Genomic DNA, 25,065 nt, shown 5'->3' with positions numbered 1-25,065 from the left:
TGAAAAATGTTTATGTTGTCATTGCAAAAATGCAGAACACCAGTCCTACTGATTTGAAAACATGAAACATCAATCTCTCTTTAATGGAAATGGTTTTGTTTCCAGGCTGTGTGTAAGGCAACTCCATGCTCAGATGGGGATGACAAAGTGTGCAAGGTTGTGGCTAATCTGGTCAGAAAGTGTAAGATTCAATTACAGATTGCCGAAGAGTTTATGCCACAAGGTGAGTCATCTCAGACCGAAACAAACCATTTTTATTCTCGACTCATGCCAATTTGATTTGAAACAATTGTATTTGACAAGAAATTGGTAAATGATTGGAAAAAAGGCACTAATGTGTAAAAAAGACAGGATTTTTATTTACAAATAAAACATAAAATCCACTCATCCCTTCCATTTAAAAAAAAGATAATTAGGACAAGAACCTATTGAAACATGTGTTAAAAAAGTGTTCAAGGTAAAAATAAATTGTTTTACATATAAAAATGACACTGCAGGTTGTCATTCAACTACTCAGTATTCAAATAACTAAATAAAAGGGTTTATGTTTCGTCAGTAAATAAAAGCATACTGGGTGAGTGCCTAAATCGGAACAGTACCTAAATATGGAACACTGGTGATAAAAGCGTTCTTCATATTGCGATTGGTTTATTTAAGATTTTAATCAATAATGACACTTGCCTTAGATACAAGTTTCAAAGAACACGATACTCTGGTAAGTATTTTAAATGCCGCTATCATTTAAAGTTTTTCATGTTCAAATGTCAACACCGGTACATGGCATGCAGGGGAACGCTCATGCTTGTCACAATCACAGCATACTGGTACAGTCTGTATTTTTTTACTTAAGTCGTCAAATTTTACAGACAAAAAAACAAGCTGGAAATGAAATAAATTATTAATTTATTAAAACAAAACAATAAAAGCAATAATTTTAAAAGGATACATAAAAATAAATAACAAATTAAAACTGTTCCATATTTAGGTACTCCAAGGACAGAAATGGCAGTCCTTGACTGTGCGGTTAATAAAGTACTTTTTAAAAATACCATTTATATCAACCAATTTGTCTTGAATCCTAGTATGCTGTTGGAAAATATTGTAGTTGTGATGCAAGTCTAACTAAAATTATTTTTAAAAAAAAGTGCCGAAAGTGTTCCGATTTAGGTACTCACCTAGTATCCTGGCTTTAGTTAAGGGATCTGACAATCCATATCTTCTGAGTGTTTAAAAAGATGACTTTATTTAGGTTACAATCACAAAACACCTCTCTCATATATGAATTTTCGGCTATGTTTTCTGTTTTCCAGAAGAGTGCTGGCTACCTCAGGCTCTAGAGTCCTTCACAAGCTCCAAGACTGGACCTCTCGATATTGTCTTTGTTCTTTCTCAGCACCTGAGCATGGACATGTGTACGATTTTGTCTACAATAGCACAAAATATTAACCTTTTTAAGTTTTAGCATGTCTAGGGGGTTTTAAGAAGAAGAAAGTATTGACTGTCGGCATCAGGGTCAATAACAAAAATTTGGCTATCATCATATATCACTGAATTCTTTGTTGGAGTATTAACCAATAGATTATAAACTAGCTTATTGATGAACAAAATCAAACTAATGAAGTAAGGTAGTCTTTTAAATGTGAACAGTAATATATATGCCTTGTATGAGAAACATAGTAAAACATCACCGTATGTAATCATGCAGTTTGTTATATTCATATACATATTCCTTGCTATCCTTTCAGCTGATGTTGCTAAAGATAGCGCCCCCTACAAGTACCTGCTTGGTCTGCTACTGACCCAGACAGATGGATGGGAGGAGTTTTCAGATGTTCGTCTCGGTATAGTGACATTTGGAGGTGATGCCAAAGAGGGTAGATATGATCCAGCCGTATTGCAGAGTGGAGATGACAGTGGTGGAAATGGGTAATGAAAAGTATTTTTATTGTAATATAGTGATAGATTTTAGCTTGATTGTAAATACAGCTGTAATTTGATATGAATCAATTATGAATCCATATCCTGGATCAAAACCAGTACGTTATAAGGCACTAATAAACTTTAGCCTTGGTTGGGCTCCAACCCACGACCTTTTATTTGCTTAAAAATGTGTTCATGGTTATATTTCCAACAAGCTGTTTTGCCATATGGATAACATGTTTAGATCCCTTGTTAAACAAACATGACTGAGTTTTAAATGGGTAATAAAATAGAATTAATATCTTGCATAATGTTTAACTGAATTTTTTTAAGATATAACCATTGGCGCTGAAGTCTTGTATGCAGTACACAGAAACACTAAAAGTAGCAATAATTCAAAAGCAGTTTTGGTTTGATAATAATGGAAAAGCAGAATTTGGGTTTGAATCTTGGGAAAATTTGATAGATCTGAATGAGGGACGAGGGTTACACCATCACCTTGCAGATGAGAGAGTTTTACTTTATGTTCACTTATTGGGGCTGTGTTTTGGGTTTGTACTCCCTCTTCAATTTCTAATACCCAGTTCCTTTTTAACAAAATAATGTAATCAATCCAAGTCCATGTGCCTGTACTTTTATCAAGGGCATCCACATCGTAAAAGTTGTCCAGTGTCATACCAAAAGTATTTATTTCACATTACATAATGTGTTATTTCGATAGAATTATACTCTAGATACTTCATTGATCGAGAGGATTACGGGTTTGAAAACCTAGCAAATGTGTGGGCCGATGGCGACAAACTTTCTGATGGGTTTGAGGCACTACGGCTGGCAGCTCAGTTCCCCTTCCGCCCCACCGCACACAAGATTGCTGTGCTCATCATGACCAAGGAACAGGTACTGGGGATAACTGTGTCACAGTCATGAGCTCATCAGATGAAGGTGACACAGTTATCCCCCAGTAAGTTATACAACAAATATTTAAACTAGATTCTGTCTATTCTTCAAATGGCTTGGTAACAGCTACGTACCTGAAGACAGCCTTGTCATAAAAAACTAAAATTATATGAAATTCAAGTAGTTTAATTATCTGTATCAATCCATAACTGTTCACAAATTGACTTCAGCAAATTGACTTATACATGAATGTTTTCAAATACTGTTCACCAAACTTACTTTAGCATAGCCATTTAAAGAAAGAAAACATTTTAGTATAAAAATATAAATCTCACTAACCTATTTAATTAACTGTTCACAAAACTCACTTTAGTATATGTTCACCAATTTACTGTTAAAATGCGCAAATGCTTGCTAACTTCTGTGAAGTATGACTGTTCAGAAATGGCTGTTAAAAAAACATTTTGAATAATTTACTGTTCACTAAACTCACTGTACCATAATTGTTACACAAAACTCCCTTTATCACAACTTTTCACAAACATTTCTTAGGCATACCTATTCACAAAACACAACCAAAGTGTGCATAACTGTTCACTAAACTCACTTTACCATATCTGTGACATTAAACTCACTTTACCATATCTGTGACATTACCATATCTGTGACATTAAACTCACTTTACCATATCTGTGACATTAAACTCTCTTGACCATAACTGTTCACTAAACTCACTTTGCCATATCTGTGACATTAAACTCTCTTGACCATAACTGTTCACTAAACTCACTTTACCATATCTGTGACATTAAACTCTCTTGACCATAACTGTTCACTAAACTCACTTTACCATATCTGTGACATTAAACTCTCTTGACCATAACTGTTCACTAAACTCACTTTATCATATAAGTGACATTAAACTTTCTTGACCATAACTGTTCACTAAACTCACTTTACCATATCTGTGACATTAAACTCTCTTGACCATAACTGTTCACAAAACTCACTTTACCATATCTGTGACATTAAACTCTCTTGACCATAACTGTTCACTAAACGCACTTTACCATATCTGTGACATTAAACGCTCTTGACCATAACTGTTCACAAAACTCACTTTACCATATCTGTGACATTAAACTCTCTTGACCATAACTGTTCACTAAACTCACTTTACCATATCTGTGACATTAAACTCTCTTGACCATAACTGTTCCCAAAAAAACTTTTCAGCATAAAACTTATGTTCACAAAAGCCCTACCACTTAAGCATGAAATGTCTTTTTCAGAGTTCAGGCAGTTCGGATGACTTGAACACTCTATCTAGTGCACTGACAGATCAGGGAATCGTGCTAAATGTGTTCTCAACTTATGCCAAAACATCGAGCCGTAGAATTATGGGAATCAACTGGGAAGAGAACATAATTACGAAACAAGATGGCTACCAGGACATAAAGGACATGCCAAATGTATGGGTTTAACATACGCCACACATAATTAACTTTAGTGAAATGTTCCCTTGAAGCTTTTTGGGTCCATTCATATTTTAAGACATTTCACTTTAATTGTTAATAGATGCAATTTGATTACAAGCTTAACATTCCTATTAATAGTTCAACCCTAAACAGTGACTTTGGTTATAATCAATACATTAAAAGGGTGAAGCTCCCTTATATTTGGTTACATGCGTTTGTGAGTAAAACACATAAGTGTTCATTAAACATACTTGTCTAACACTTGTTTGAAAAAAATATTATTACACTCTTCAGACGAATGGTAAAGCTTTTATTTCCCCTCCCCTTTGGGTGAGCCTAAGGTTATACAGTATCTTCCTTGTGATTTCAGAATGACTATGTGATACTGATAAAGGAGACTAAGGGCGCTCTCTGGGACCTGAATGTCGTGAAGAATGGGAGGGATAAACAGTTGAACCGGGTTGTTGATGAATTTGTAGCCCAGACCAGGAGGGATAATGCAGAATACTGCCCTGCAGCTTAGTGACTTTGTTTTAAAAATGACCAGAAAAGACTGGTGTTGTCTTGTTCATAAGAATTGACTTACCTGTGCATGCAATTTCTATTAAAAGTCGCAGCAGTTAACTACACATTTAATCAAACAAGCGCTATATTAAAATACACAATTAAGTATGTTTTGACTAAATGATAGTAAAGTTGTTTCATTACTCAATGATTCTTTGTCCCAGAGACAAGGCCTGAATTTATCAAACAATCTTTAGTCCCTTATAACAAGATCAAGGTAACCACACTCATTTTGTTTTAGTATAAATCTTATTTTTTTAAAGATTTCTGAGACTTTTAAAGGAATTGATTTTAAAGATTCCCTGATTGTTAACATGTGTTAGAGTTTATTAATCAAGTTTAAGAAAGTTATTTATCTAAATGAAACCTGTTAGCTTATGGCAGATTTCACGTTTTGGTGACCAAAAAGTTCCCGGCGAATATTGATTTTTAAAATTTATTGCAGATTTGTGATTTCAACATAATCTTTTACAGCAATTTCTTATCTATCATATTTTAGAACATTTGCAATGATTTATTCATGCATTTTTATAAAAAAAAGAATTTTGTATCACCATACCATTTGTGCTAGTGTTACAATATTGCCGGTAAAAACTTGTTTTTTTTAATATTTTGATCCAAAGAAGTATTTTGTCTTGCACTAAATGGTTCATTTATCTATAAAACAGATTGTACAGACAAAAAATAAAGATTGTTTCGTTTTTCTCAAATAAATTTATTGAAACAAACCCTAATTGGACAACAAGACAGAAAATGTTTTCTGCAAACATAGGTTTTCTTTTTATATCAGATCAGATAAGCTATAAACATAAATGTTTTGTTGTGGTAATATAAATGTCTCTTGTATGGTGCAATTATCATTACCTTTGATATTAAACATATATATTATAAATTGCTAATTGCGAGTATGTGCTAGTGTTACCACAAAACAGAATGAGTAACATTAGCAGTATGTCACATTAGCAGTTGGACAGAATGTTTCACAACAAATTAAAATACAGACCTACCACAGACTGTTTGAGCTTGATACAGTATAAAACAAACTATATAAATGATTGATAAACACGGTCAATTGATAATCACAAAAATTCTTAATTCTGTCCAATAAATAACGATATCAAACACAAAAGCGGTATGAATTCAATATAAACTACGTACCTAATGAAGGAATACTTACAAACGATAGTTTACAGACAACATTGTTATGTTCGAATAATTAACTCTGGGAAAGTCATCAAATTTCAACGATTTTCTTGCTTTATTAAGCGCTTGTCTTAATGCTAGCGTGACATAATGTTAACGTTACATCGAAGGACAGAATGAGCCAAACTTGGATTAAGTTTTTATCAACGGTATTCACCACTATTTTTATCATTTCAATGTCAACTGTGAACCAGTCCAATATAAAAGTAATCGCTACCCGGATGTTAACCCTCAGTCGGTGTAAATTATTCACGAATAGAAAAGGTGCTATCGTCATGCTAAAATGGGACAGAATCGATTTTGAGTAACATTAACACATTTTTAGACCTAAAAAACTTTATGATCGGGAATGACCAATTTCTTGTTACATGCAATACTGTTTTTATCCAACACGTAGTCTTTGTTTTCAGTGATTTAATAAAGGTGTGTTTAGGCTTAAAACAGTTAGCAGTGGATCATGTCTGCTAATGTTACACAACAATTCGAGGACAGATTACCGTAACGTTATCACCATGCGCAATTACCGAAAATTTAAGTATATTACGAACGAAATGCAATCATTTTAGATATATTATTGTTTTAATTAACATTTCTTGCAAACATTATTCAACAGACAAGAATAAAATACTTACCAGATGTTACTGAAAAGCATCCTCAAAAAAGTGGTATATTGGTACCGGGAAGATTTTCTGTCTTTTTTGTCCTAAATATCGGCATATTTTTACATTTTTTTACCTTATTTAACACAATATTTTCATTATTTTAATACAAATCACTTCTATTAGGTGTTCTTATTGGGTTGGAAAAGGCAATTGCTGTATATATGAAGTTGACATGCAATAACAATAAATGAAAGCAAATGGGCCAAATAATTGCCTTTTTTGTGAAATCTGCCTTATATTATGTTATTTTAGAAAATGAGGTTGGCTAGAGATTTTGAAACGGTTAACTGTCCATGTTTATTGCAGTATGTGCCTGAATCATGGACGTGTGATATATGTTAGAGGGTTATTTTTTCCTATACAGTATATTTGTTACAATTATGAGAAATTTTGTTAAAATAATGTGATATTTTGTTACAATTATGTGATATTTTGTTACAATTATGTGATATTTTGTTACAATTAGGTGATATTTTGTAACAATTATGTGATATTTTGTTACAATTATGTGATATTTTGTTACAATTATGTGATATTTTGTAACAATTATGTGATATTTTGTAACAATTATGTGATATTTTGTTACAATTATGTGATTTTTTGTTTACTTTTCCCCAGTCACTCACCATTTTGTTGATTATATTGTTGATTATAACTTTGATGTTACCATGTTACAAATAAATAGTATTAATATGTGTCAAACAAAAAGATGTTGTTAATACATTTATTTTAGTAATTTTGAGATACCAATCATATGATTTAGGCTATCTAGTGCTATGGTTAAAATGTGATGCTCTAGGTCAACAAGCTGCAATAAAATTAACTAAATTTTGACTGACATTGTAAAATACCTTGGTAAGTTGTCCATAGGTCATCCGTAGGCTAGATTGCACATTGAATCAATTTGATTTGCAAAAAGTAATAACTGGATAAATATTGACCAATCAATCAAGAAGTATTGCAGGAGTGATATATACCCCTACATGCTTGACGGGGCACAGGTTGTAAACTACTTTTTCAAAAAGGGGCCATAACTGTATCAGTGTTTTTTTAATCCACTCTACTACTTTACATCGCTTTAATCCACCTGTCATAAGTCATTGTCCAGACAAATTTTGGAAAGGGGCCATAACTCCCTAAAAAATAAGTAGGTTGTAAAAAGAGACAAATATGATCTGTATGTTATGGTATTGAATATGTTTATTGAAAATTATCCATATCATTGACCCTTTTATAGTTATCGTCAAGACTTTTTTTTTCTTGCAAATTTTAAGTCAAAAGGAGACATTTTTCTGTAAAAAATAGTGGTTTGTAACCAAAGTTTGTTAACCTTGACCTGTATGTTGTGGTGCCAAAAATGCGTACAAAATATTATTTAAAGGGGTCAACCTTTTCTTGGACTATAAAAACAAAGAATTAAACTGACTGTGGCCTACACTCTTACTTGAGCATTTGTTTTTCTTTTTTGACCAAAATGGACATTTCTCAATCATTATCACTGTATATCTTCAATAAACTTGTTTGCGATATTTATCAGCATGATATTTTAAATGTGTTTGATTAACATGTTTCTGATCCTTATATTCATATCTCTTGACAGATTTGGTGACCAATAATAACTCAGTTATGGCTCTTGGACTGTTAAAATTGTCAGCATTTTAACTAAAACAATTGTACAATTTCCACTGAAATTGTTAAGAAAATGTACACACAGACTCAGTGCTGCCATCTGTCACATTCATCGCGGGTTGCAATTGCTTCATGTCATTATGGCCCCTTTGAGAGACACACAATGCTTCACCATGAGGCATTTTTGTTCAGCGACTTGGAATCTTAATATACAACAGGACACACAATAAAAGATACAAATTTATTAGAGTAAACAAAAATACATCTGAAACAAGAACTTGCAAATGTACTTCAAATAACAGCCTAATAACATCAAGCTCAAAACAAGTAGGCCAAAAATTCTACATCAAAAGCAATTAAGAGAAGTATGCAAGATCTAATGCCAACATTTATAAATGAGAACAAAAGCCTGAATAAAGCCTATATTAACTGTCTTAATCTTAAAGATGAAGTTAATGAAAGCACTGCAGTAGAAGACAATTTTCTACTGATTGTGTTCTTGTTCAGTCGAAAAAGGGGAGTAGCTCAACCATTATTACAGCTACAGTAACAGGAGGCCACAAAAGCTAACACAATACCTGTGCTTTTTTAACAGAAAAGCTAAAAAAAGGAACAAATAACTTACTAGAGAATTTTTCATTCAAATCTGGTCTTACTATAAAACAGAATCTATTCCACATACTACTTCTTATTAAAACATAGACCATAATATTTTTTTGGAAGTAAATATATCGGTAAAAGTTGTTCAAAGAAGTTCACATAAATCAAGCAATATTAATGAGCACTTTACAAAAAGAAAACAAATCTTGTAATGAATTATCACAATAAAATTAACAGAAATTACAGATAAATGGGTTTGTAATCTCTACCTTGGCATATGGAGTATTCAAGTAAGTATGACCTTAAATGGCAAGATTATTTGAGTAAATGTGCAACAATTATAACTAAGATTTCTGTTCATGCCTGGAAGATTACCCAGTAGATCTGAAGATTTAAATGAAGAGTACATCCCAGATGCAAGGAATAATAGAATGGTTTATTCACACAATGGTGCACTTTGGGATTTCCGAATCTAGTTAGTAACATATATTTTGCTACTTATTGAGTACTTTTTCCGTAATCATAATATGCAAAGCACACAAATATTCATAGCATGTACTAAACTGTATCAGTATGCGACTGAAAATTATAGAAACTGAGAATCTATCATCATAATAATGCGGGTGAATAAATATGAGTTTGTGTTCTTCATTATTATCCAGTGATAATTTCTGTGTCATTGAAATGGTATGGTCCCTCATTATCAACTCATTGTAAGCATAATGATTGTAGATGGCCACATTGTCATGATTCATTTAGACTGACACATACATCTATGATGAATGAAACATGTTTACCATTGTAGGGCAATTGTTTCAATAACCCATATGTAGTTTATCATTTTAATGAATGCAGGGTTAATTGCTTTAATCATTGCTAGGTAAGTTTACAGTACTTGATTCCATCCCCTCCGCTACAACCACAGATATTATTGAAATTTGAATACATGTACTAACAAAAAACAATCCAATCATTGGTCATATGAAAGTTTGGTGATATTTGACAATGTTTTATTGTGTGTTTTTATGAATTCAAGGAAACTTTTTGATTCTGAATATATGGTAAACTTTGTTTAACCGGGTTATGTGAAATTTTGAATTGTAAAACATTGAAGAGTGTTTTCTTTGTTTTCACCTATACATTAACTCCCATATTGGAACGGCAAAAAGAAGGAGGAGCTTAATTGTTTGGTATCCAGCATGCAGAAGTATTACAGCACTATTCACTTATACGCACGCTAGTGGGGGGAAACCGGAGTACCCGGAGTAAACCCACATGTCCAGCTTGGTGACCACCAACCAAACACACATGCGCTCACACTCACAAAACAGTTATGTCACCCACTTAGCATGTGGTTGAAGTTATACACTCGAGCTGAAGCAAACATGTATAATTTTAATAGCTCACCTTGTGGGTGCAGTAGCTATTACTTATAGACCGTTATAATAATTCAATGCAACTGTTTTTGCAAAGTATTATGAATCATCTACGATGCATTGTGATATGCACAGAACACACAAAAACAACTATTTGACTAGACATTTACAACATTCAATTTAAGTTTCCTTAACTTTTTTGACAGACTAGTGTTGTTTTTTGTAGATAATGGAGGCTCTGACTTCTGAAGATTGTATATATCAGTAAGTAATTATAAAGAAAAAGTATTATAATTCACACACATTGCAATATATTTGATACAATGTTAAAATTTTAAATCGTAAACATGTGGTGTTCTTCCTGATGTTCTTACTCAAGATTCTACATGAAAAGCTTTCAATTACACAATGTATCATTAATAGTATTACTATGTCATATAATGTGTAGGAGTTTCTATATTCATTACATGCAATATTCAAGTGGATGAAGCATGAATGACTTCTGAGAAAATAAAAATATATTTATAACATAAAAAGCTACATCAACTAAATGATAAATAAAAAGCTAATAAAATATAACAAAGTGACAAATATCAAATGCTATTTAAAGGAGCTGAAGACACTTAGCACAGATGAAAATAAAGATGTAATTAAATAATAAATGCTGCATGAAGCACCGATCCTGAAAACTTTAAATGCTTTAATGTATTTTGTAACACTTTGCTCATTCCACATGCAATCTGATGAAAAATATGTCTTCCTCCTTTTATGATCTACAGATCTTTCTATAAAAAAAAATACATATGTATAATGGAATGTTTTTAGATATACCTTATGTAAAATTTAATTTTTGTTTGCAATTTAATAAGAAAATATAATTGTAGACTAGTTATGGCTGTGTCTTAAGAGGAGCATGCAGTGTTGAAAAGGATACAACACAAATCGAGACATACCTGAATATCACAGAAATATATATATCCACACAAAGCAGTTTTTAAAATGTAGTACAAACTGCTATTTGGCAATATATAATGCATTTATGGCACTAAAATAATTTTTGACAAAGCTGCACTGCATTTAGATTCTACACCGAAGATGGACCACTCTCACAATAAAAGAGTGAAAAATACATTTGCCATTCTGTGCAATCTTGCAAAAAATGCAATTTACTCATTTTGTATTTACTCTAAATTAGGTTTATTTTAAGTGTTGACCTTGTTTTCAGAATACAAATTATCATTAATAGAATGTTTTATGCAATTTCCACAGCTAACATTCAAAAGCTAATTAACACTGAAGCTTTTTTATACAACATACATTTTATCACACCAGCCAATGGCACATTACAGGTAACTCTTTCAGTTGAAGCATACAATAAATTCTAATCTCTTAAAGCATACAATAAAGCAAATCTTAAACAACTAACCATAAAGTTTCCTCTAATACAACTAATAGAACAAGCTCTTTTATCAAATTATTCAACTTACAATAAAGCATTCTGTTTTACAAGTAACTATTAAGGCTTTTCTCAATCCACCAAAGGCTCTAATACAACTAACAATAAATGCTTTTCTTACGCAACTAACAATAAAGGCTTTTTTTATACAACTATTGATAAGGATTTTCTTATACATTTAACAAAAAAGGCTATTTTGGTACAGCTTCTAGGGTAACAATAACCAATTATAGGATACAGCCGACAACATACTTGTAACGATAGAGCTAAACTAAGGCTTCCTGTTAGAAACAAAGCCTGATATGTATCAGGGTAGCTGTTACTCGTTGCTATGTTTAATATACAATATCCGTGTCACTGTTTTTTCGCAAGGAGATAATCTTCCTCCGTCTCAAAACCTTCCACTTCCTCCTCGTCTGCCTCTAAGCCACTCATCGCTCCGGCAACATCAAAACTGGAGACTGCCCCAGACACACAGTATTCCAGAAAATTCTCACAAGCCTGTTCATACTCCTCTTGATGCTTTCGCAAGTGAGAAACGTGATCTGTATCGTCCCAACATACGCTGCTTACGTTAACGCCCAACGCTCGTCTCTGGCTCATCATGTCTTCAATGTCATAGTAATGTACGATCTTGTCTGAAGTTGAGTATAAAAATAGCATAGGCCACCTTGTTGGGTCTTCGGCCATATTGTCAAACAAGAAATGGTTTGATTTCTGTTTGTATTTGGGGTTTAGCATGCTCCATATTTTTGCTGCCCATCCATTAACAACAAGATACATCAGTAGTCCAAACATCATCATGCATTTAAGAACAGGATTCACATGGAGACTGGCACCATAGGCTTTGGCTGCATTAACAAACCTTGGCTTTCCAGGTGCACTGTCTATGATTACACCACATACACTCACAAACTTGTACCTGAAACAGACATATTTTCACTGAATATTTACTGCATCCAAATGTTCATGAACATGTAATTTTTTCATTACAAACATCTTGAATAACGTCCAAATACCAGATACTATTACCAGACCAAACTTATTTTACACAACTTTATATTCTTTGTCCATAGTAAATTTTTAAATACCTGTCCCACTTACATTATAGCAAACTGGGTTGGATAGTCAGAACATATTGGAAACCCTGTTTTACAGATAATTAGCAAAAATACATAACCATTAACTAGTAAATGTAAATAATATTTTGACCACATTACAGTTGAAATGATAAAAAGCAACTTGTCAGAATTAAAATTTATCTGACAGCAATACACATAAAGACTAGATATCTGTATATCAATGGGGTAAATATACAGTAATGTTTTCATTTAGAATAGAATAAATATATGTATATATATATATACATTGTATATACCTTTCATCCCCACTGGTAAGAAGTTTCACAATGTGGGAGTAGACATAGCTGCCGTTGTTGCTGAAGATATGGAACATGACAGGGTTGTCATCGATGGAGTAATCTTTGAGCAGATCAAGAAGCTTACAAGCAACATCGTCTAGCCTCTCAACATTGAAGAAGGCTACATCTCTTGGTGATGTGTATCTTATGGTGATGCAGCTGAAAAATAAATAAGAGATGTTTGTCAAACATTATGCCCTCCCTGAGAGCCATGTTGTCAAGAATATTTGTACAATTTAATGAAATATGCATGGACTGAAGAGACAGCTGATTTGTCATTGACATTGGTTGCCTTTGAGGCAGTTTTAAGATTATGACCATTCAAAGTGTGAGGATAAAAGGTCCAGTTTTTTATCATGTTCAGATGATAACTGATATTTGCAGATAAACATGTATCCCCTTAGCAGCCGGGAATAAGTAAATATGATAAGTAATTTTATGACCAATATGAGTTCTGACCTTAACCTTTGACTTTGACCTCAAAACTCATAGGGGTAATCTTCAGGTCACCCCAATCTAAATGTCAAGTTTGAGGGCCATGGGTGCAGGCATTGTCGAGTTAACGCACAGACCAGCTTTTTGCGTTCAAGGTCACTGTGACCTTGACCTTTGACCTGATCACCCTAAAACAATAGGGGTCAACCTTCATCTCAAGTTTGATGACAATACTTTTTTGAAGGGGGGCATAATTAAATAACATTTTTCAAGAATTAAGAAATTATTTGATATATACATGAAGTAAATGGATTGATGTCAATAGTCATGAATTTCGAATTCAAGCAATCTTACATGTAACACCAATAATCAATATTTAAGTTAACTTGAGTCATATTTTCAAGCTAGCATATATATATACAATGTAAGTCAATGTAAACAAGCATTTTCAGTGAAAAGATATCCCCCGCCAACAATGGCTTGTTTGTGCTTGATGGCTTGTTTGTGCTTGAAGGTTAAAAAAAATCTCAGAAAGAATAAGATAAGCACATTGGTTTTACTGAGAAACGGCTGCAAACAATGATTTTTTAATAAATCAAGGGCAATAACTCTAAGGAAAATTGACCAATCCAAAAGAAAAATAGACAGGCATCATCACAGTATGTTGGTTCTTATTTATTCCAAGTGTCATGAAATTCTACCAGCTAGTTGCATAGAAAAGGCTGCAAACATGGATCTTTTAATAAATCAAGGGCAAATAACTCATATAGAAATTACACAATCCAAAATATAAATAAACAGGCATCATCACAGTATGTTGGTTCATATTTATTTCAAGTTTCAAGAATTTCTACCAACTAGTTACTGAGAAATGGCTGTAAATGAGTTTTTCAAAAAATCAAGGGCAATAACTCTAAGTACAATTGACCAATCAAAAAAAAAAATGAACAGGCATCATCCCAGTATAGTAATTCATATTTATTTTAAGTTTCATGAAATCCTGCCAGCTAGTGACTGAGAAATGGCTGTGAATGTGCATTTTTCAAAAAATCAAGGGCAATAACTCCAGGGACAATTGACCAATCAAATTTTTTTTGGACGGGCATCATTCCAGTATAGTGGTTCATATTTATTTTAAGTTTCATGAAATTATACCGGCTAGTTACTGGGAAAACGCAGGTGACGGACGGAAGAAAGGACAGACGGAAGGAAAGAAAGACAGACGGACGGACGGACGGACGGACGGAAGGACGGACAGACAACGCCATTTCAATATCCCCCTCCCTATTTCATAGGCGGAGGATAACAAAATTATACACAGAGGACCTCTTTCCTTAATTAAAACAAGTCATCCAGCGATGGAGGCACAAGAACCAATTCAATATCATCTTTTGGTATGGTGCTTTCTTAGCAGGACCTCCCACATCAACAGCAGAAGAAAAAAAGCAATAGGGAGTTCAGTAACTAATGCAAAACTGTTAAACAAAATAGGAAATATTTATATTTCCCTGTAACAGCTAAACTCACCCAAATCTCATGCAATCATTTAAGCTTAAGTTCCAATTTAGATTCTAAAACTGAAATGAATTTTTGTTAATTATACATGAACCTGTATCAAACAACCCAACCAATAATGCAGTAAAAAAATAGAAAATAAAGACCATATTTTTTTAAAAAACATGGGTCCCTGTATGTTAACAGTCAACTGCAATGATTATCAACTGGCCATCTTTTCAATCCATATATTACATTATTTTTTTCAATGGTTTTACATGAAGAAACATTTAACCAAAGGGTAAATAAATTGTCTGATCAGAATTAATTTAAACTTTAAACAGCTTCTGATAAGCTTAAAATTGTTACCAATAGCAGCACTTAGAATCATTAAACAGCAATGACAGTGGAATGGATGCCATGAATCTGCAGATATCAAAAATCATAAAAAGACTCCTATTTTCTATTTTATACAATGTTCAAACTCAAAGTAAAATAGTATGCCTAACTCACTCAGTTTGCAAGCTGCTTACAAACTGTATTTGCCTGAAACCTTCCTAACTTGCCCAAACAATCAAAGTAATAACGCATATTTGTTTATCTATGCCGCAGCCCTTTATACAAAGTGTAGACTGAACATCAATACATATATAATGTGATAATTACAAATAAACTTTAAAATTTTCAATGTGAAGGTCAAACAGTTATTTATTAAACAGAATCAAATTGACTGCTTCAGTTAGTACAAACAAAACATTTTATTTCATTTTTCAAGAAAAAAGCTAGCCAAAAGCATACTATCAGTATCCTCAAACCATTTTGATGTATTTTCGGTTTAGTTTTCTGCAGTATGACTGAAATACGAAAAAAGGCTATTTTCGCGAAAATAGCTTTATTGACTAAAAAGTAAAATACGAAAATAAGGTTATTTTTAATGAAAATAAAGTTATTTTCGCGAAAATAAGTTTCGATAAAAATCTGAAAATAGGGTTGGTTTTGGCGAAAATAGCATCTTTGACAAAAATATAGTAAGTTTTGGGCTACTTGCCATCACCGTTGCAATTTTTATCAACATCTTATTTTCACAAATAACCTTATTGGTTATTTGTGAAAATAAGATTTTGATAAAAATCTGAAAATAGGGTTGGTTTTGGTGAAAATAACATTTTTGACAAAAATATAGTAAGTTTTGGGCTAGAATAAGGTTATTTTCATGAATATAAGATTTTGATAAAAATCTAAAAATAACATTTTTGACAAAAATATAGTGAATTTTAGACTAAAATAAAGTTATTTTCGGGCTAAAATAAAGCTATTTCCGGGCTAAAATAAAGATATTTTCGCGAAAATACATGTAAGATGATTTTGATAACAATCTTAAAATGGGGTTAGTTTTGGCAAAAATAACACTTTGGACAAAAATATAGTTAGTCTAATAAAATTTGAAAACGGGGTTAGGTTTGGCGAAAAGATATTTTCCGAAATAGCCAATACATATCTTCGGGAATATCATGCGACCCCTAAGATAGCTATTTGTAGCAACGGTGATGGCAATTGTTTATTCTGCACAAAACATCTCAAAGAAAATACCATAAGATATATGGAAGATTCCGTGGGATATTCAAACACAGTTCGAAAAGAAATTACAAATTCCATCTATGGAACCAACGGTCTTACACACGTATTATGCCCCACATTTTTGCTACATAAATTAAATATAAATTTATGTAAAAATGATAATTGGAATTACAAATATTTATTTGTATGTGGATAATATGTGTATGTTGTTAAATAACTCAGAATTATTTATTTAGATATATTTTAAGAATAAAACTATTCTGACTAAAAACTCCTTTTCGAACTTTGCATGTCTATACATCATGTAAACATATAAATGCCTGCAGCCTGTATAATATTTTTGGCAGTTAATAAATATCTTTTTAGATTCTTAACTTGATTTTAAGTTTAATAATTTGGCCACCTTAGGCTAAGTGGTTTCCTTTAATTACATTAATTGATGTTAACCTATCATATATTTTTCTTCAAAACAGTAGCACAATCCCTCAGGCTACTCAGCTTCAATTTTAGAATTTTTGTACTGACAAGTTAATGATTTAATGATGCTTATCAAATCTGAGATCTGTATCATATTGTTAAAAACTTAGTATTTAAGATGAAGCCTGTGTCCTGAAAATCATAAAGGACTTGATTTTCAAACAAACTTCATCTTCATTATTCAGGTATGTTGTCATTATTTTTATATATTATTCTTTTTGTGTTTAACTCAATTTATTTTATCAAAGTACTTATAAATATAATAGTTTTAATATTTTGTGAATTTATTGTTAAAACATTTAGAAGTTATATTCATATAATAAGAAGTTTGAATTATGTGGAAATTATGTTATTCAATTATTTGTCTTAAAATATGAACTCACTTAGAAATGTACAGATGTTATTTCTGTTTGCAAGTATTTATAAAGTTCATTTTATTAAAGTTATTAAACAAACAATTATTAAATTAAACTTATTGTAATATGAAATGTTGTCAACCAGTTAACCTTTCACATGCATTTTTAAAAGCGAGTTGTATGCTAATTTCCCCAAATTAGTTTAAATATTTGTAACATCTATTTGTACTTTGTGTTTATTGATATATATATATATGTGTGTTTGCTTTCAAAATAAAGGACTTGATTTTTTAAACAAACTTCATCTTCATTATTCAGCTCAGTCAGTGAAGCTCCCATTTTCGGGAACAATCTCCTCAGCGACCCGACAACTCCCGCGACCTCCTATTTGACATACTCTCGACAGCCGCACTAAGCTCGTCCCGACCGGCATAAAACACGGACTAAAACCTCACATTTATTCAATAGGTCATTCATTCATTCATTCATTCATTCATTCATTCATTCATTCATTCATTCATTCATTCATTCATGCTTTGATTCATTCATTCATTCATTCATTCATTCATTCATTCATTCATTCATTCATTCATTCATTCATTCATTCATTCATTCATTTACGCACTCACAAACTAATTAATTCATTCTACATCACACGGGCCATGGCAAGAGCGCCTCCACATGGTGTGGCCTGGATGTAAATGGATACTTTTCTACCAGGCCTAAAAAAAAAAATGTCCGTTTCGGGTAACCCGACCCAACCTATAAAAATGCACCGACCCTTACTATTTTTTCCCGTTTCTGAGCAAAAAAAATATTCGTTAGCGAATAGAGAGTTACGAAGTGCGGATAAATGCAGATTTTAATAAGAATTATTGTTTATATGATAAAACAAAGTCAGGCAATGACAGTAATGTAGGAAAGACTGCCATGTGAAAGAAAACACTCTGAACTAACGACAGATTTTGAAAAAAAAAAAAAAAAAAAAAAACCTACCTACCCTACCTAGTTTTGGGAAGGTTCCCCTAAACAAACAATTTTTTTGGGGGCCCCGCTAATGCCAGAAATCAGAAAATTAATCCATCTACAACTAAACGCTCTTATAGTATATTACATATCACTTTTAAGAAATATCCTATTTTATTCACTCAAAATATCCTTATTTTCGATAAAATAAAAAAACTTTTTAGTTTTAATCACAAAAAAATCAACCTCGTTACAAACCTTTCTTATCCTTATTTTCATATTTAGACAAAAAAGCCGGTATGACTAAAATGCGAAAATAGTTTTTTTGACTAAAATACGAAAATAAGGTTATTTTTGATGAAAATAAATTTTCGAGAAAATAAGATTTTGAAAGAAATATGAAAGTTAGTTTTGGCGAAAATAACATTTTTGACCAAAATATAGTAAGTTTTTGGCAAAAATAAAGTTATTTTCGCGAAAATAAGATTTTGAAAGAAATATGAAAATAGAGTTAGTTTTGGCGATAATAACATTTTTTATCAAAATATAGTATTTTTTTTGCAAAAATAAAGTTTTTTTGCGAAATTAAGATTCTGATATAAATATGAAACAAGAGCACCGCGAAACGGAGCATTATACGCCCGAAGAAGATTTGGCTTGAGGTCTTTAATAAACATTTAGGTTATGCTAGTATACTGCTTACTAGGTGTGAAGTGTTTACAACAAAGGCTTAAACTTCCAATATTGAAACTTTAATGATACTTAAGTTAGCAGTGCTAATAAAAACCTTTGTTCAACAGTATTTTTTTACAACATAGAATAATTGTAAAACAACATACATACTGGTAAGTAGTGCAATGAAGGATGTACTAATATGGAATCAGATTTTATGAAATGAAATATTTTTATAAAAAAATAGAATATCTGAAACTTCCTTAGAAAATCTGAGAATACAAGTTTAAAAGTAGCAGGACTTGGCAAGTGCTCACAACACATCCTTTTAATGTAGCAATAATTTGTATAAAGTTATCTAAAAATTGCTTTATTAGTTACAAAGTTGTGGCTAGGACACGTTTTCTAAAAATTCCTTTATTAGTAGTAACACAAAGTTGGGGCCTGGACACGGAATTGCTAACGCCCCCCCAGTGAAATAAGCCTTTGAGGTACGGACCTGGAAAGCATGCTTGACAAATCCTTTTAATGTAGAGATGATTTGTATAAAGTTATTTGAAAATTGCTTTAGTAGTAACCCAATTATGGCCTGGACATGGAATTGCTAACGTCCCCCCCCATGGTGATTCTAGTTTTTGAGGTATGGACCTGGAAATTGCGCGCGACACATCCTTTTAATGTAAAGATGCTTTGTATAAAGTTATTTGAAAATGACTTTATTAGTGATCAAGTTGTGGCCCGGACACGGATTTGCTAACGCACCCCCATGGTGATTCTAGTCTTTGAGGTATGGACCTGGAAATTGCGCGTGACACATCCTTTTAATGTAGTGATGATTTGTATAAAGTTATTTGAAAATCGCTTTATTAGTTACCAAGTTATGGCCCGGACACGGAATTGCTAACACCCCCCAGTGAAATTAGCCTTTGAGGTACGGACCTGGAAAGCATGACAAATCCTTTTAATGTAGAGAAGATTTGTATAAAGTTATATGAAAATTGCTTTAGTAGTAACCCAGTTATGGCCTGGTCATGGAATTGCTAACGCTCCCCCCCCCCCATGGTGATTCTAGTGTTTGAGGTATGGACCTGGAAATTGCGCGCGACACATCCTTTTAATGTAATGATGCTTTGTATAAAGTTATTTGAAAATGACTTTATTAGTGACTAAGTTGTGGCCCGGACACGGATTTGCTAACGCACCCCCATGGTGATTCTAGTCTTTGAGGTATGAACCTGGAAATTGCGCGCGACACATCCTTTTAATGTAGTGATGATTTGTATAAAGTTATTTGAAAATCGCTTTATTAGTTACCAAGTTATGGCCCGGACACGGAATTGCTAACGGACGGACAGACGGACAGACAGACGGACAGACGATGGAGGCCATAACATAATACGACCCTTCGGGCGTATAAAAGGGTTAGTTTGGGCGAAAATAACCTTTTTTGACAATAATGTATATAGTTTTTACTAAAATCAAGATATTTTTGCGAAAATCAGATTTTTATATAAATATGAAAATAGGGTTAGTTTTGGCGAAAATAACATTTTTTGACAATAATGTATATAGTTTTTACTAAAATCAAGTTATTTTTGCGAAAATCAGATTTTGATAAAAATCTTAAAGTAGAGTTAGTTTTGGTGAAAATAACATTTTTGACAATTATGTGGTTAGTTTTTGGCAAAAATAAAGTTCTTTTCGCGAAAATAAGATTTTTTTTAAAAAATGGGAAAAATACCTTCTTCTGTTGCCGTAAATGACAATTTTTAATCCAAAATTTAATTTAATCCGAAAAACTTTTATTCGGTCTACATAACACATATGACAGGTGCATTAGTGTTTCGAAACAATTGTGTTTTTAAGAAAATTGAACAATGATTATTGATAGTATTTTGACATGTTTCTGTTGATCACACCTCCTTCCGAAATGTGCAACATCAAAGCGGTTATACACACTTGTTTGTCAGTAAGCGGATTAAGTTAATGACAATGACCCATAATTATAGACCGTTAGTGCTACTGCAGCAGGTACACGAAATACTAAAGGGAACAATCAAAGATATGTCCTACAACAATAGTAGTCTTAAATCGCTCATTGCTGATAGTATTGCTCATCCCAATTTTTATGATAAAGTTTTAAAGAAAATTCGTTAAATTAAAATGTTTCCAGCAGGTAGTTGGGCAGATACTTAATGAATTACTTGGATTTTATTTAAACCGTGGATATAAAGGCAATTTTTTGAAGAGCATTTGCCTTCTTGTTTTTGAAGATGAATACATGAAACAAAATATTGGGTTGAATATAGCATCCTTTCATAACTAAGCTTTCATTGCTTTGATTTTTATGAAGATTTTGCTAATTCATGTTTTCTTTAAAACCGTATCTGGCGAACACGTTTTGGCTGACTTCGAGTGTTTTGGCATGTGACTTCATTTTCTTCAAATCTTTTAAATTTTCATATCATTTAGGAGAGATTAAATTAGCAAATAAAAGTCGCTTTTATCTTTAATACTGTTTTTCTTTATTTGTTCCCAGTTTTAGTACAATGATGTTTTTTATTCTTGATAAACATACCAAGTTTGTGTGCTGTTATATGTTTCTTAATTGTTTGTGATTTTGTGTTCTATGTCTTTAGCGTTTGCCCATTGCCACTAAACAGGGTTTATGTATATACTTTTGCTACTGAGCTTGTTTCTGTTGCTTTTTGCATAAATATTAAAGGGGATGCCGACATGTCCAAAAAAAATTCTCGCCCAAACTAACCCTATTTTCAGATTTTTACCCAAACTTATTTCACCCCAAACTTTTTTATTTTATCCAAAAACTAACTACATTTTTGTCACAAATGGTATTTTCGCCAAAACTTACCAGATTTTTATCAAAATCTTATTTTCGCGAAAATAACTTTATTTTAGCCCAAACTACTGGTAAGTACATAATTTTCAAAAAAATGTTATTTTCACCAAAACTTTCCAGATTTTTACCAAAATCTTATTTTCGCGAAAATACCTTATTTGAGCCATAAACTAACTACATGTTTGTCAAAGATGTTATTTTCGCCAAAACTAACCCTATTTTCAGATTTTTACAAAAACTTATTTCCGCGAAAATAACTTTATTTTATCCAAAAACTAACTACATTTTTTTCCGAAATGTTATTTTCGCCTATTTTCAGAGTTTTACCAAAACTCCCCCCCCCCAAATATTTTATCAAAAAAATAACTAAATTTTTGTCAAAAATGTTATTTTCGCGAAAATAACTTATTTTCATCAAAAATAACCTTATTTTCGTATTTTAGTCAAAAAAGCTATTTTAGCGAAAAATAGCCTATTTTCATATTTTAGTCATACCCAAAAAAGCTATTTTCGCGAAAATAGCATATTTTCGTATTTTAATCATACCCTTTTCTGAATTGGTTTATTTCCTACCGCTTTTTAACTTGCTTGATCAGGCAGACAGTGTATAATTCTAACTTGTCAGCAGGGTTGTTTTAAAGACTATACATGTAAACAGGGGGTCCAACGTGAAATGTGTTCGCCGAATTTTAAGTGAGGGAAATTGTGTGAAGACGAATAAAATGGCGGCGTTGAAAGGAATTTCGGTGTTTCAAGGATGTATTTTCACCTGGTAAGTAAGTTATATCACCTTTCTCGCAATATAAATACGCCTACCTGGAGACCACACGTGTAAGCGTCTCTCGGTTTTTTAACCTATGTTTCTAGAGGCCTTTACAAAAAAGTTATTGAATGTATAAGCTGAAAGATTGATTGTTTACAAAGTGAAAATAGAAAATTAATTTTTTGAATTTAAATATAATTTTTTGTCGGCAGTCTTATAAAGCGGGTTTCCATGGATTTTCGCAAAAATCGTTCAGGACTTAAATTAAAAAGTTATCAAACCGTGTAATCTGTGAAAATGCAGCTTTAAAGCACGCTTATTCTGATTCTGCTTCACACAAAAACTGCATATAACTTCGTCGCCCAAAATAAAAGGTGTTTAAACATTAAAAAATCAGCCGTATAATACCCATGTAAGTGCAGTAGCGGTCGAAAAGATAAATAATGCAAATATTTAATAACAAATAGCTAAAACAGGTACAACAATGGGAAACTAGGGCCGAAAACACCGTTTCAAGTCACACAATTTTCTATTTTCACTTTGCAAACAATCAATCGTTCAGCTTATACATTCAATAACTTTTTTGTAAAGGCTTCTAGAAACATCTAGGTTAAAAAACCGAGAGACGCTTACACTTGTGGTCTCCGGGTAGGCGTATTTATATTGCGAGAAAGGTGATATAACTTACTTACCAGGTGAAAATACATCCTTGAAACACCGAAATTCCTTTCAACGCCGCCATTTTATTCGGCTTCACACAATTTCCCTCACTTAAAATTCGGCGAACACATTTCACGTTGGACCCCCTGGTAAAGTGAACAAAAATTCAATGTCTTTGATTAGCTACAATAATGAGCGATCAGGGATACTTGTTTATTATTTTGACATGTCTTATGTATCCCTGAAACGCTACAACTCACTACCGCTTAACAACGGGCAAAATGATATACTGTAATAATATGCATTGATGTTAAATAATAATGACAAAGTTGTTCAATTTTTATCCGACAGTGATCGGAACTGGATTTAATTTGTCATCAGTCTCCGTGGCCTAGTGGATAAGCATCCGCCTACGGAGCGGGAGGTCGTGAGTTCGATCCCTGGCCACGTCATACCAAAAGACGTTAAAAGTTGGTACAAGTAGCTCCCTTGCCTGGCGCTTGGCATTTAAAGGGTAGTGCTTGGAAAAGTGGTGTACTCAGTACTGGTTTAACCCAGGAAAGTTGTACCCCGTGTATCGGTGCTTTACACCGAGCACGTAAAAGAACCAAGGGGTCTCTTCGAAAAAGAGCTAGGGTCTCGCACCCGGACTTCCTTGTATCCCACAACTGTCTCTTCAGCGTGCTGTCCCTTCAGCAAAAACAAAGGACCCTGTTGGAAATAAGTGCTTGCACTTTCACGTGTTATCCTTGATCGCAAGGTCTAAAGAAATACATACATCAGTTGTTATTTTCACATTAATATATTATGGATCACGAATACTGTTATACATGTACACCCAGTCAGCTTTTCCCCAGATTTACCAATATCGGGATACTTGATAAACAATCGACATTTGTAAGTGTTTTATGATAACTTAACATGTTTTTGGGCATACTGACATAACTAAATATGTGTTTAATAGTGGGCAATAATATTTTCGTAGTAATTTGAATTTATAACGGAGATAATTTCAAAATTATGGCCGCAAGGATTCTCTGCGCAAGGACCGCTTGCTACTTTTTGCTGGGATGGTGGACGTCAAGAGTCTGCCATAGTAAAAAAATCGTCAAAAGACTCGTTGACAGCCATTTAGGTGGACTATGTCTTTGATCTACCACTGTATCAGTAAAATTTAATTGTGTCCCTTGATTTTATACATCACAAGTTTTTTTTATCATATTTATTATGCATTTTATAATTAAGGCCAATGCAGTGTAATTAAGTACGATGAATTGTTGAGCAAGTACAATTTAAAAATACTATTTCGGCGTATTTCCTGGTTCGAAACGTTCAGTTACGAATCCAGCAATACATAAATACTAACCCTCTTTGATCATACAACTGCCCGTATTTCGCCAGATACTTTTCACGACAACCCAACCAGCCTAGAAGAATTATAACTGGTTCCTTCCTGTCGTTAAAACACTCTTCATTTTCTTCTCCTATTTCAGTAGAATTTGGAGAAGGAAAGGTGATATCGTATTCAAGATCGTCGTCCTCCATCTTCTTGTCAGATTCTGTATTAAATTTGTTTTCTCTCACCTGATTGGTCAATTT

At 32.7% G+C, this 25,065-nt stretch overlaps 2 protein-coding genes across 2 annotated transcripts in view; one reads left to right on the top strand and one right to left on the bottom strand.

Annotated features, from left to right (window-relative positions):
- LOC128214920 (uncharacterized) overlaps positions 1-5,232 on the top strand; it is a 48,681-nt gene extending 43,449 nt beyond the window's left edge. Inside the window, exons 42-47 of the mRNA XM_052921635.1 lie at positions 106-223; positions 1,311-1,412; positions 1,746-1,926; positions 2,655-2,817; positions 4,110-4,289; positions 4,666-5,232. Coding sequence (XP_052777595.1) covers positions 106-223; positions 1,311-1,412; positions 1,746-1,926; positions 2,655-2,817; positions 4,110-4,289; positions 4,666-4,818 — 897 coding nt within the window. The 3' untranslated portion in view covers positions 4,819-5,232. The remainder of the gene's footprint in view (positions 1-105; positions 224-1,310; positions 1,413-1,745; positions 1,927-2,654; positions 2,818-4,109; positions 4,290-4,665) is intronic.
- Positions 5,233-8,580: 3,348 nt separating this feature from the next.
- Positions 8,581-25,062, bottom strand: LOC128215290 (transmembrane protein 53-like; the record flags this gene model as incomplete). The annotated part of the gene is made up of 3 exons (XM_052921994.1): positions 8,581-12,707; positions 13,164-13,364; positions 24,833-25,062. Coding segments are annotated over 3 exons (999 nt in total), but the record flags the coding sequence as incomplete, so codon positions are not given.
- Positions 25,063-25,065: the final 3 nt, after the last annotated feature.

Source organism: Mya arenaria, chromosome 13 (genome assembly GCF_026914265.1).
Source record: "Mya arenaria isolate MELC-2E11 chromosome 13, ASM2691426v1".
Lineage (NCBI taxonomy): Eukaryota > Metazoa > Mollusca > Bivalvia > Myida > Myidae > Mya > Mya arenaria.
Note: the sequence above shows the minus strand (reverse complement) of the source record. Positions and strands in the feature narration are given on the sequence as shown.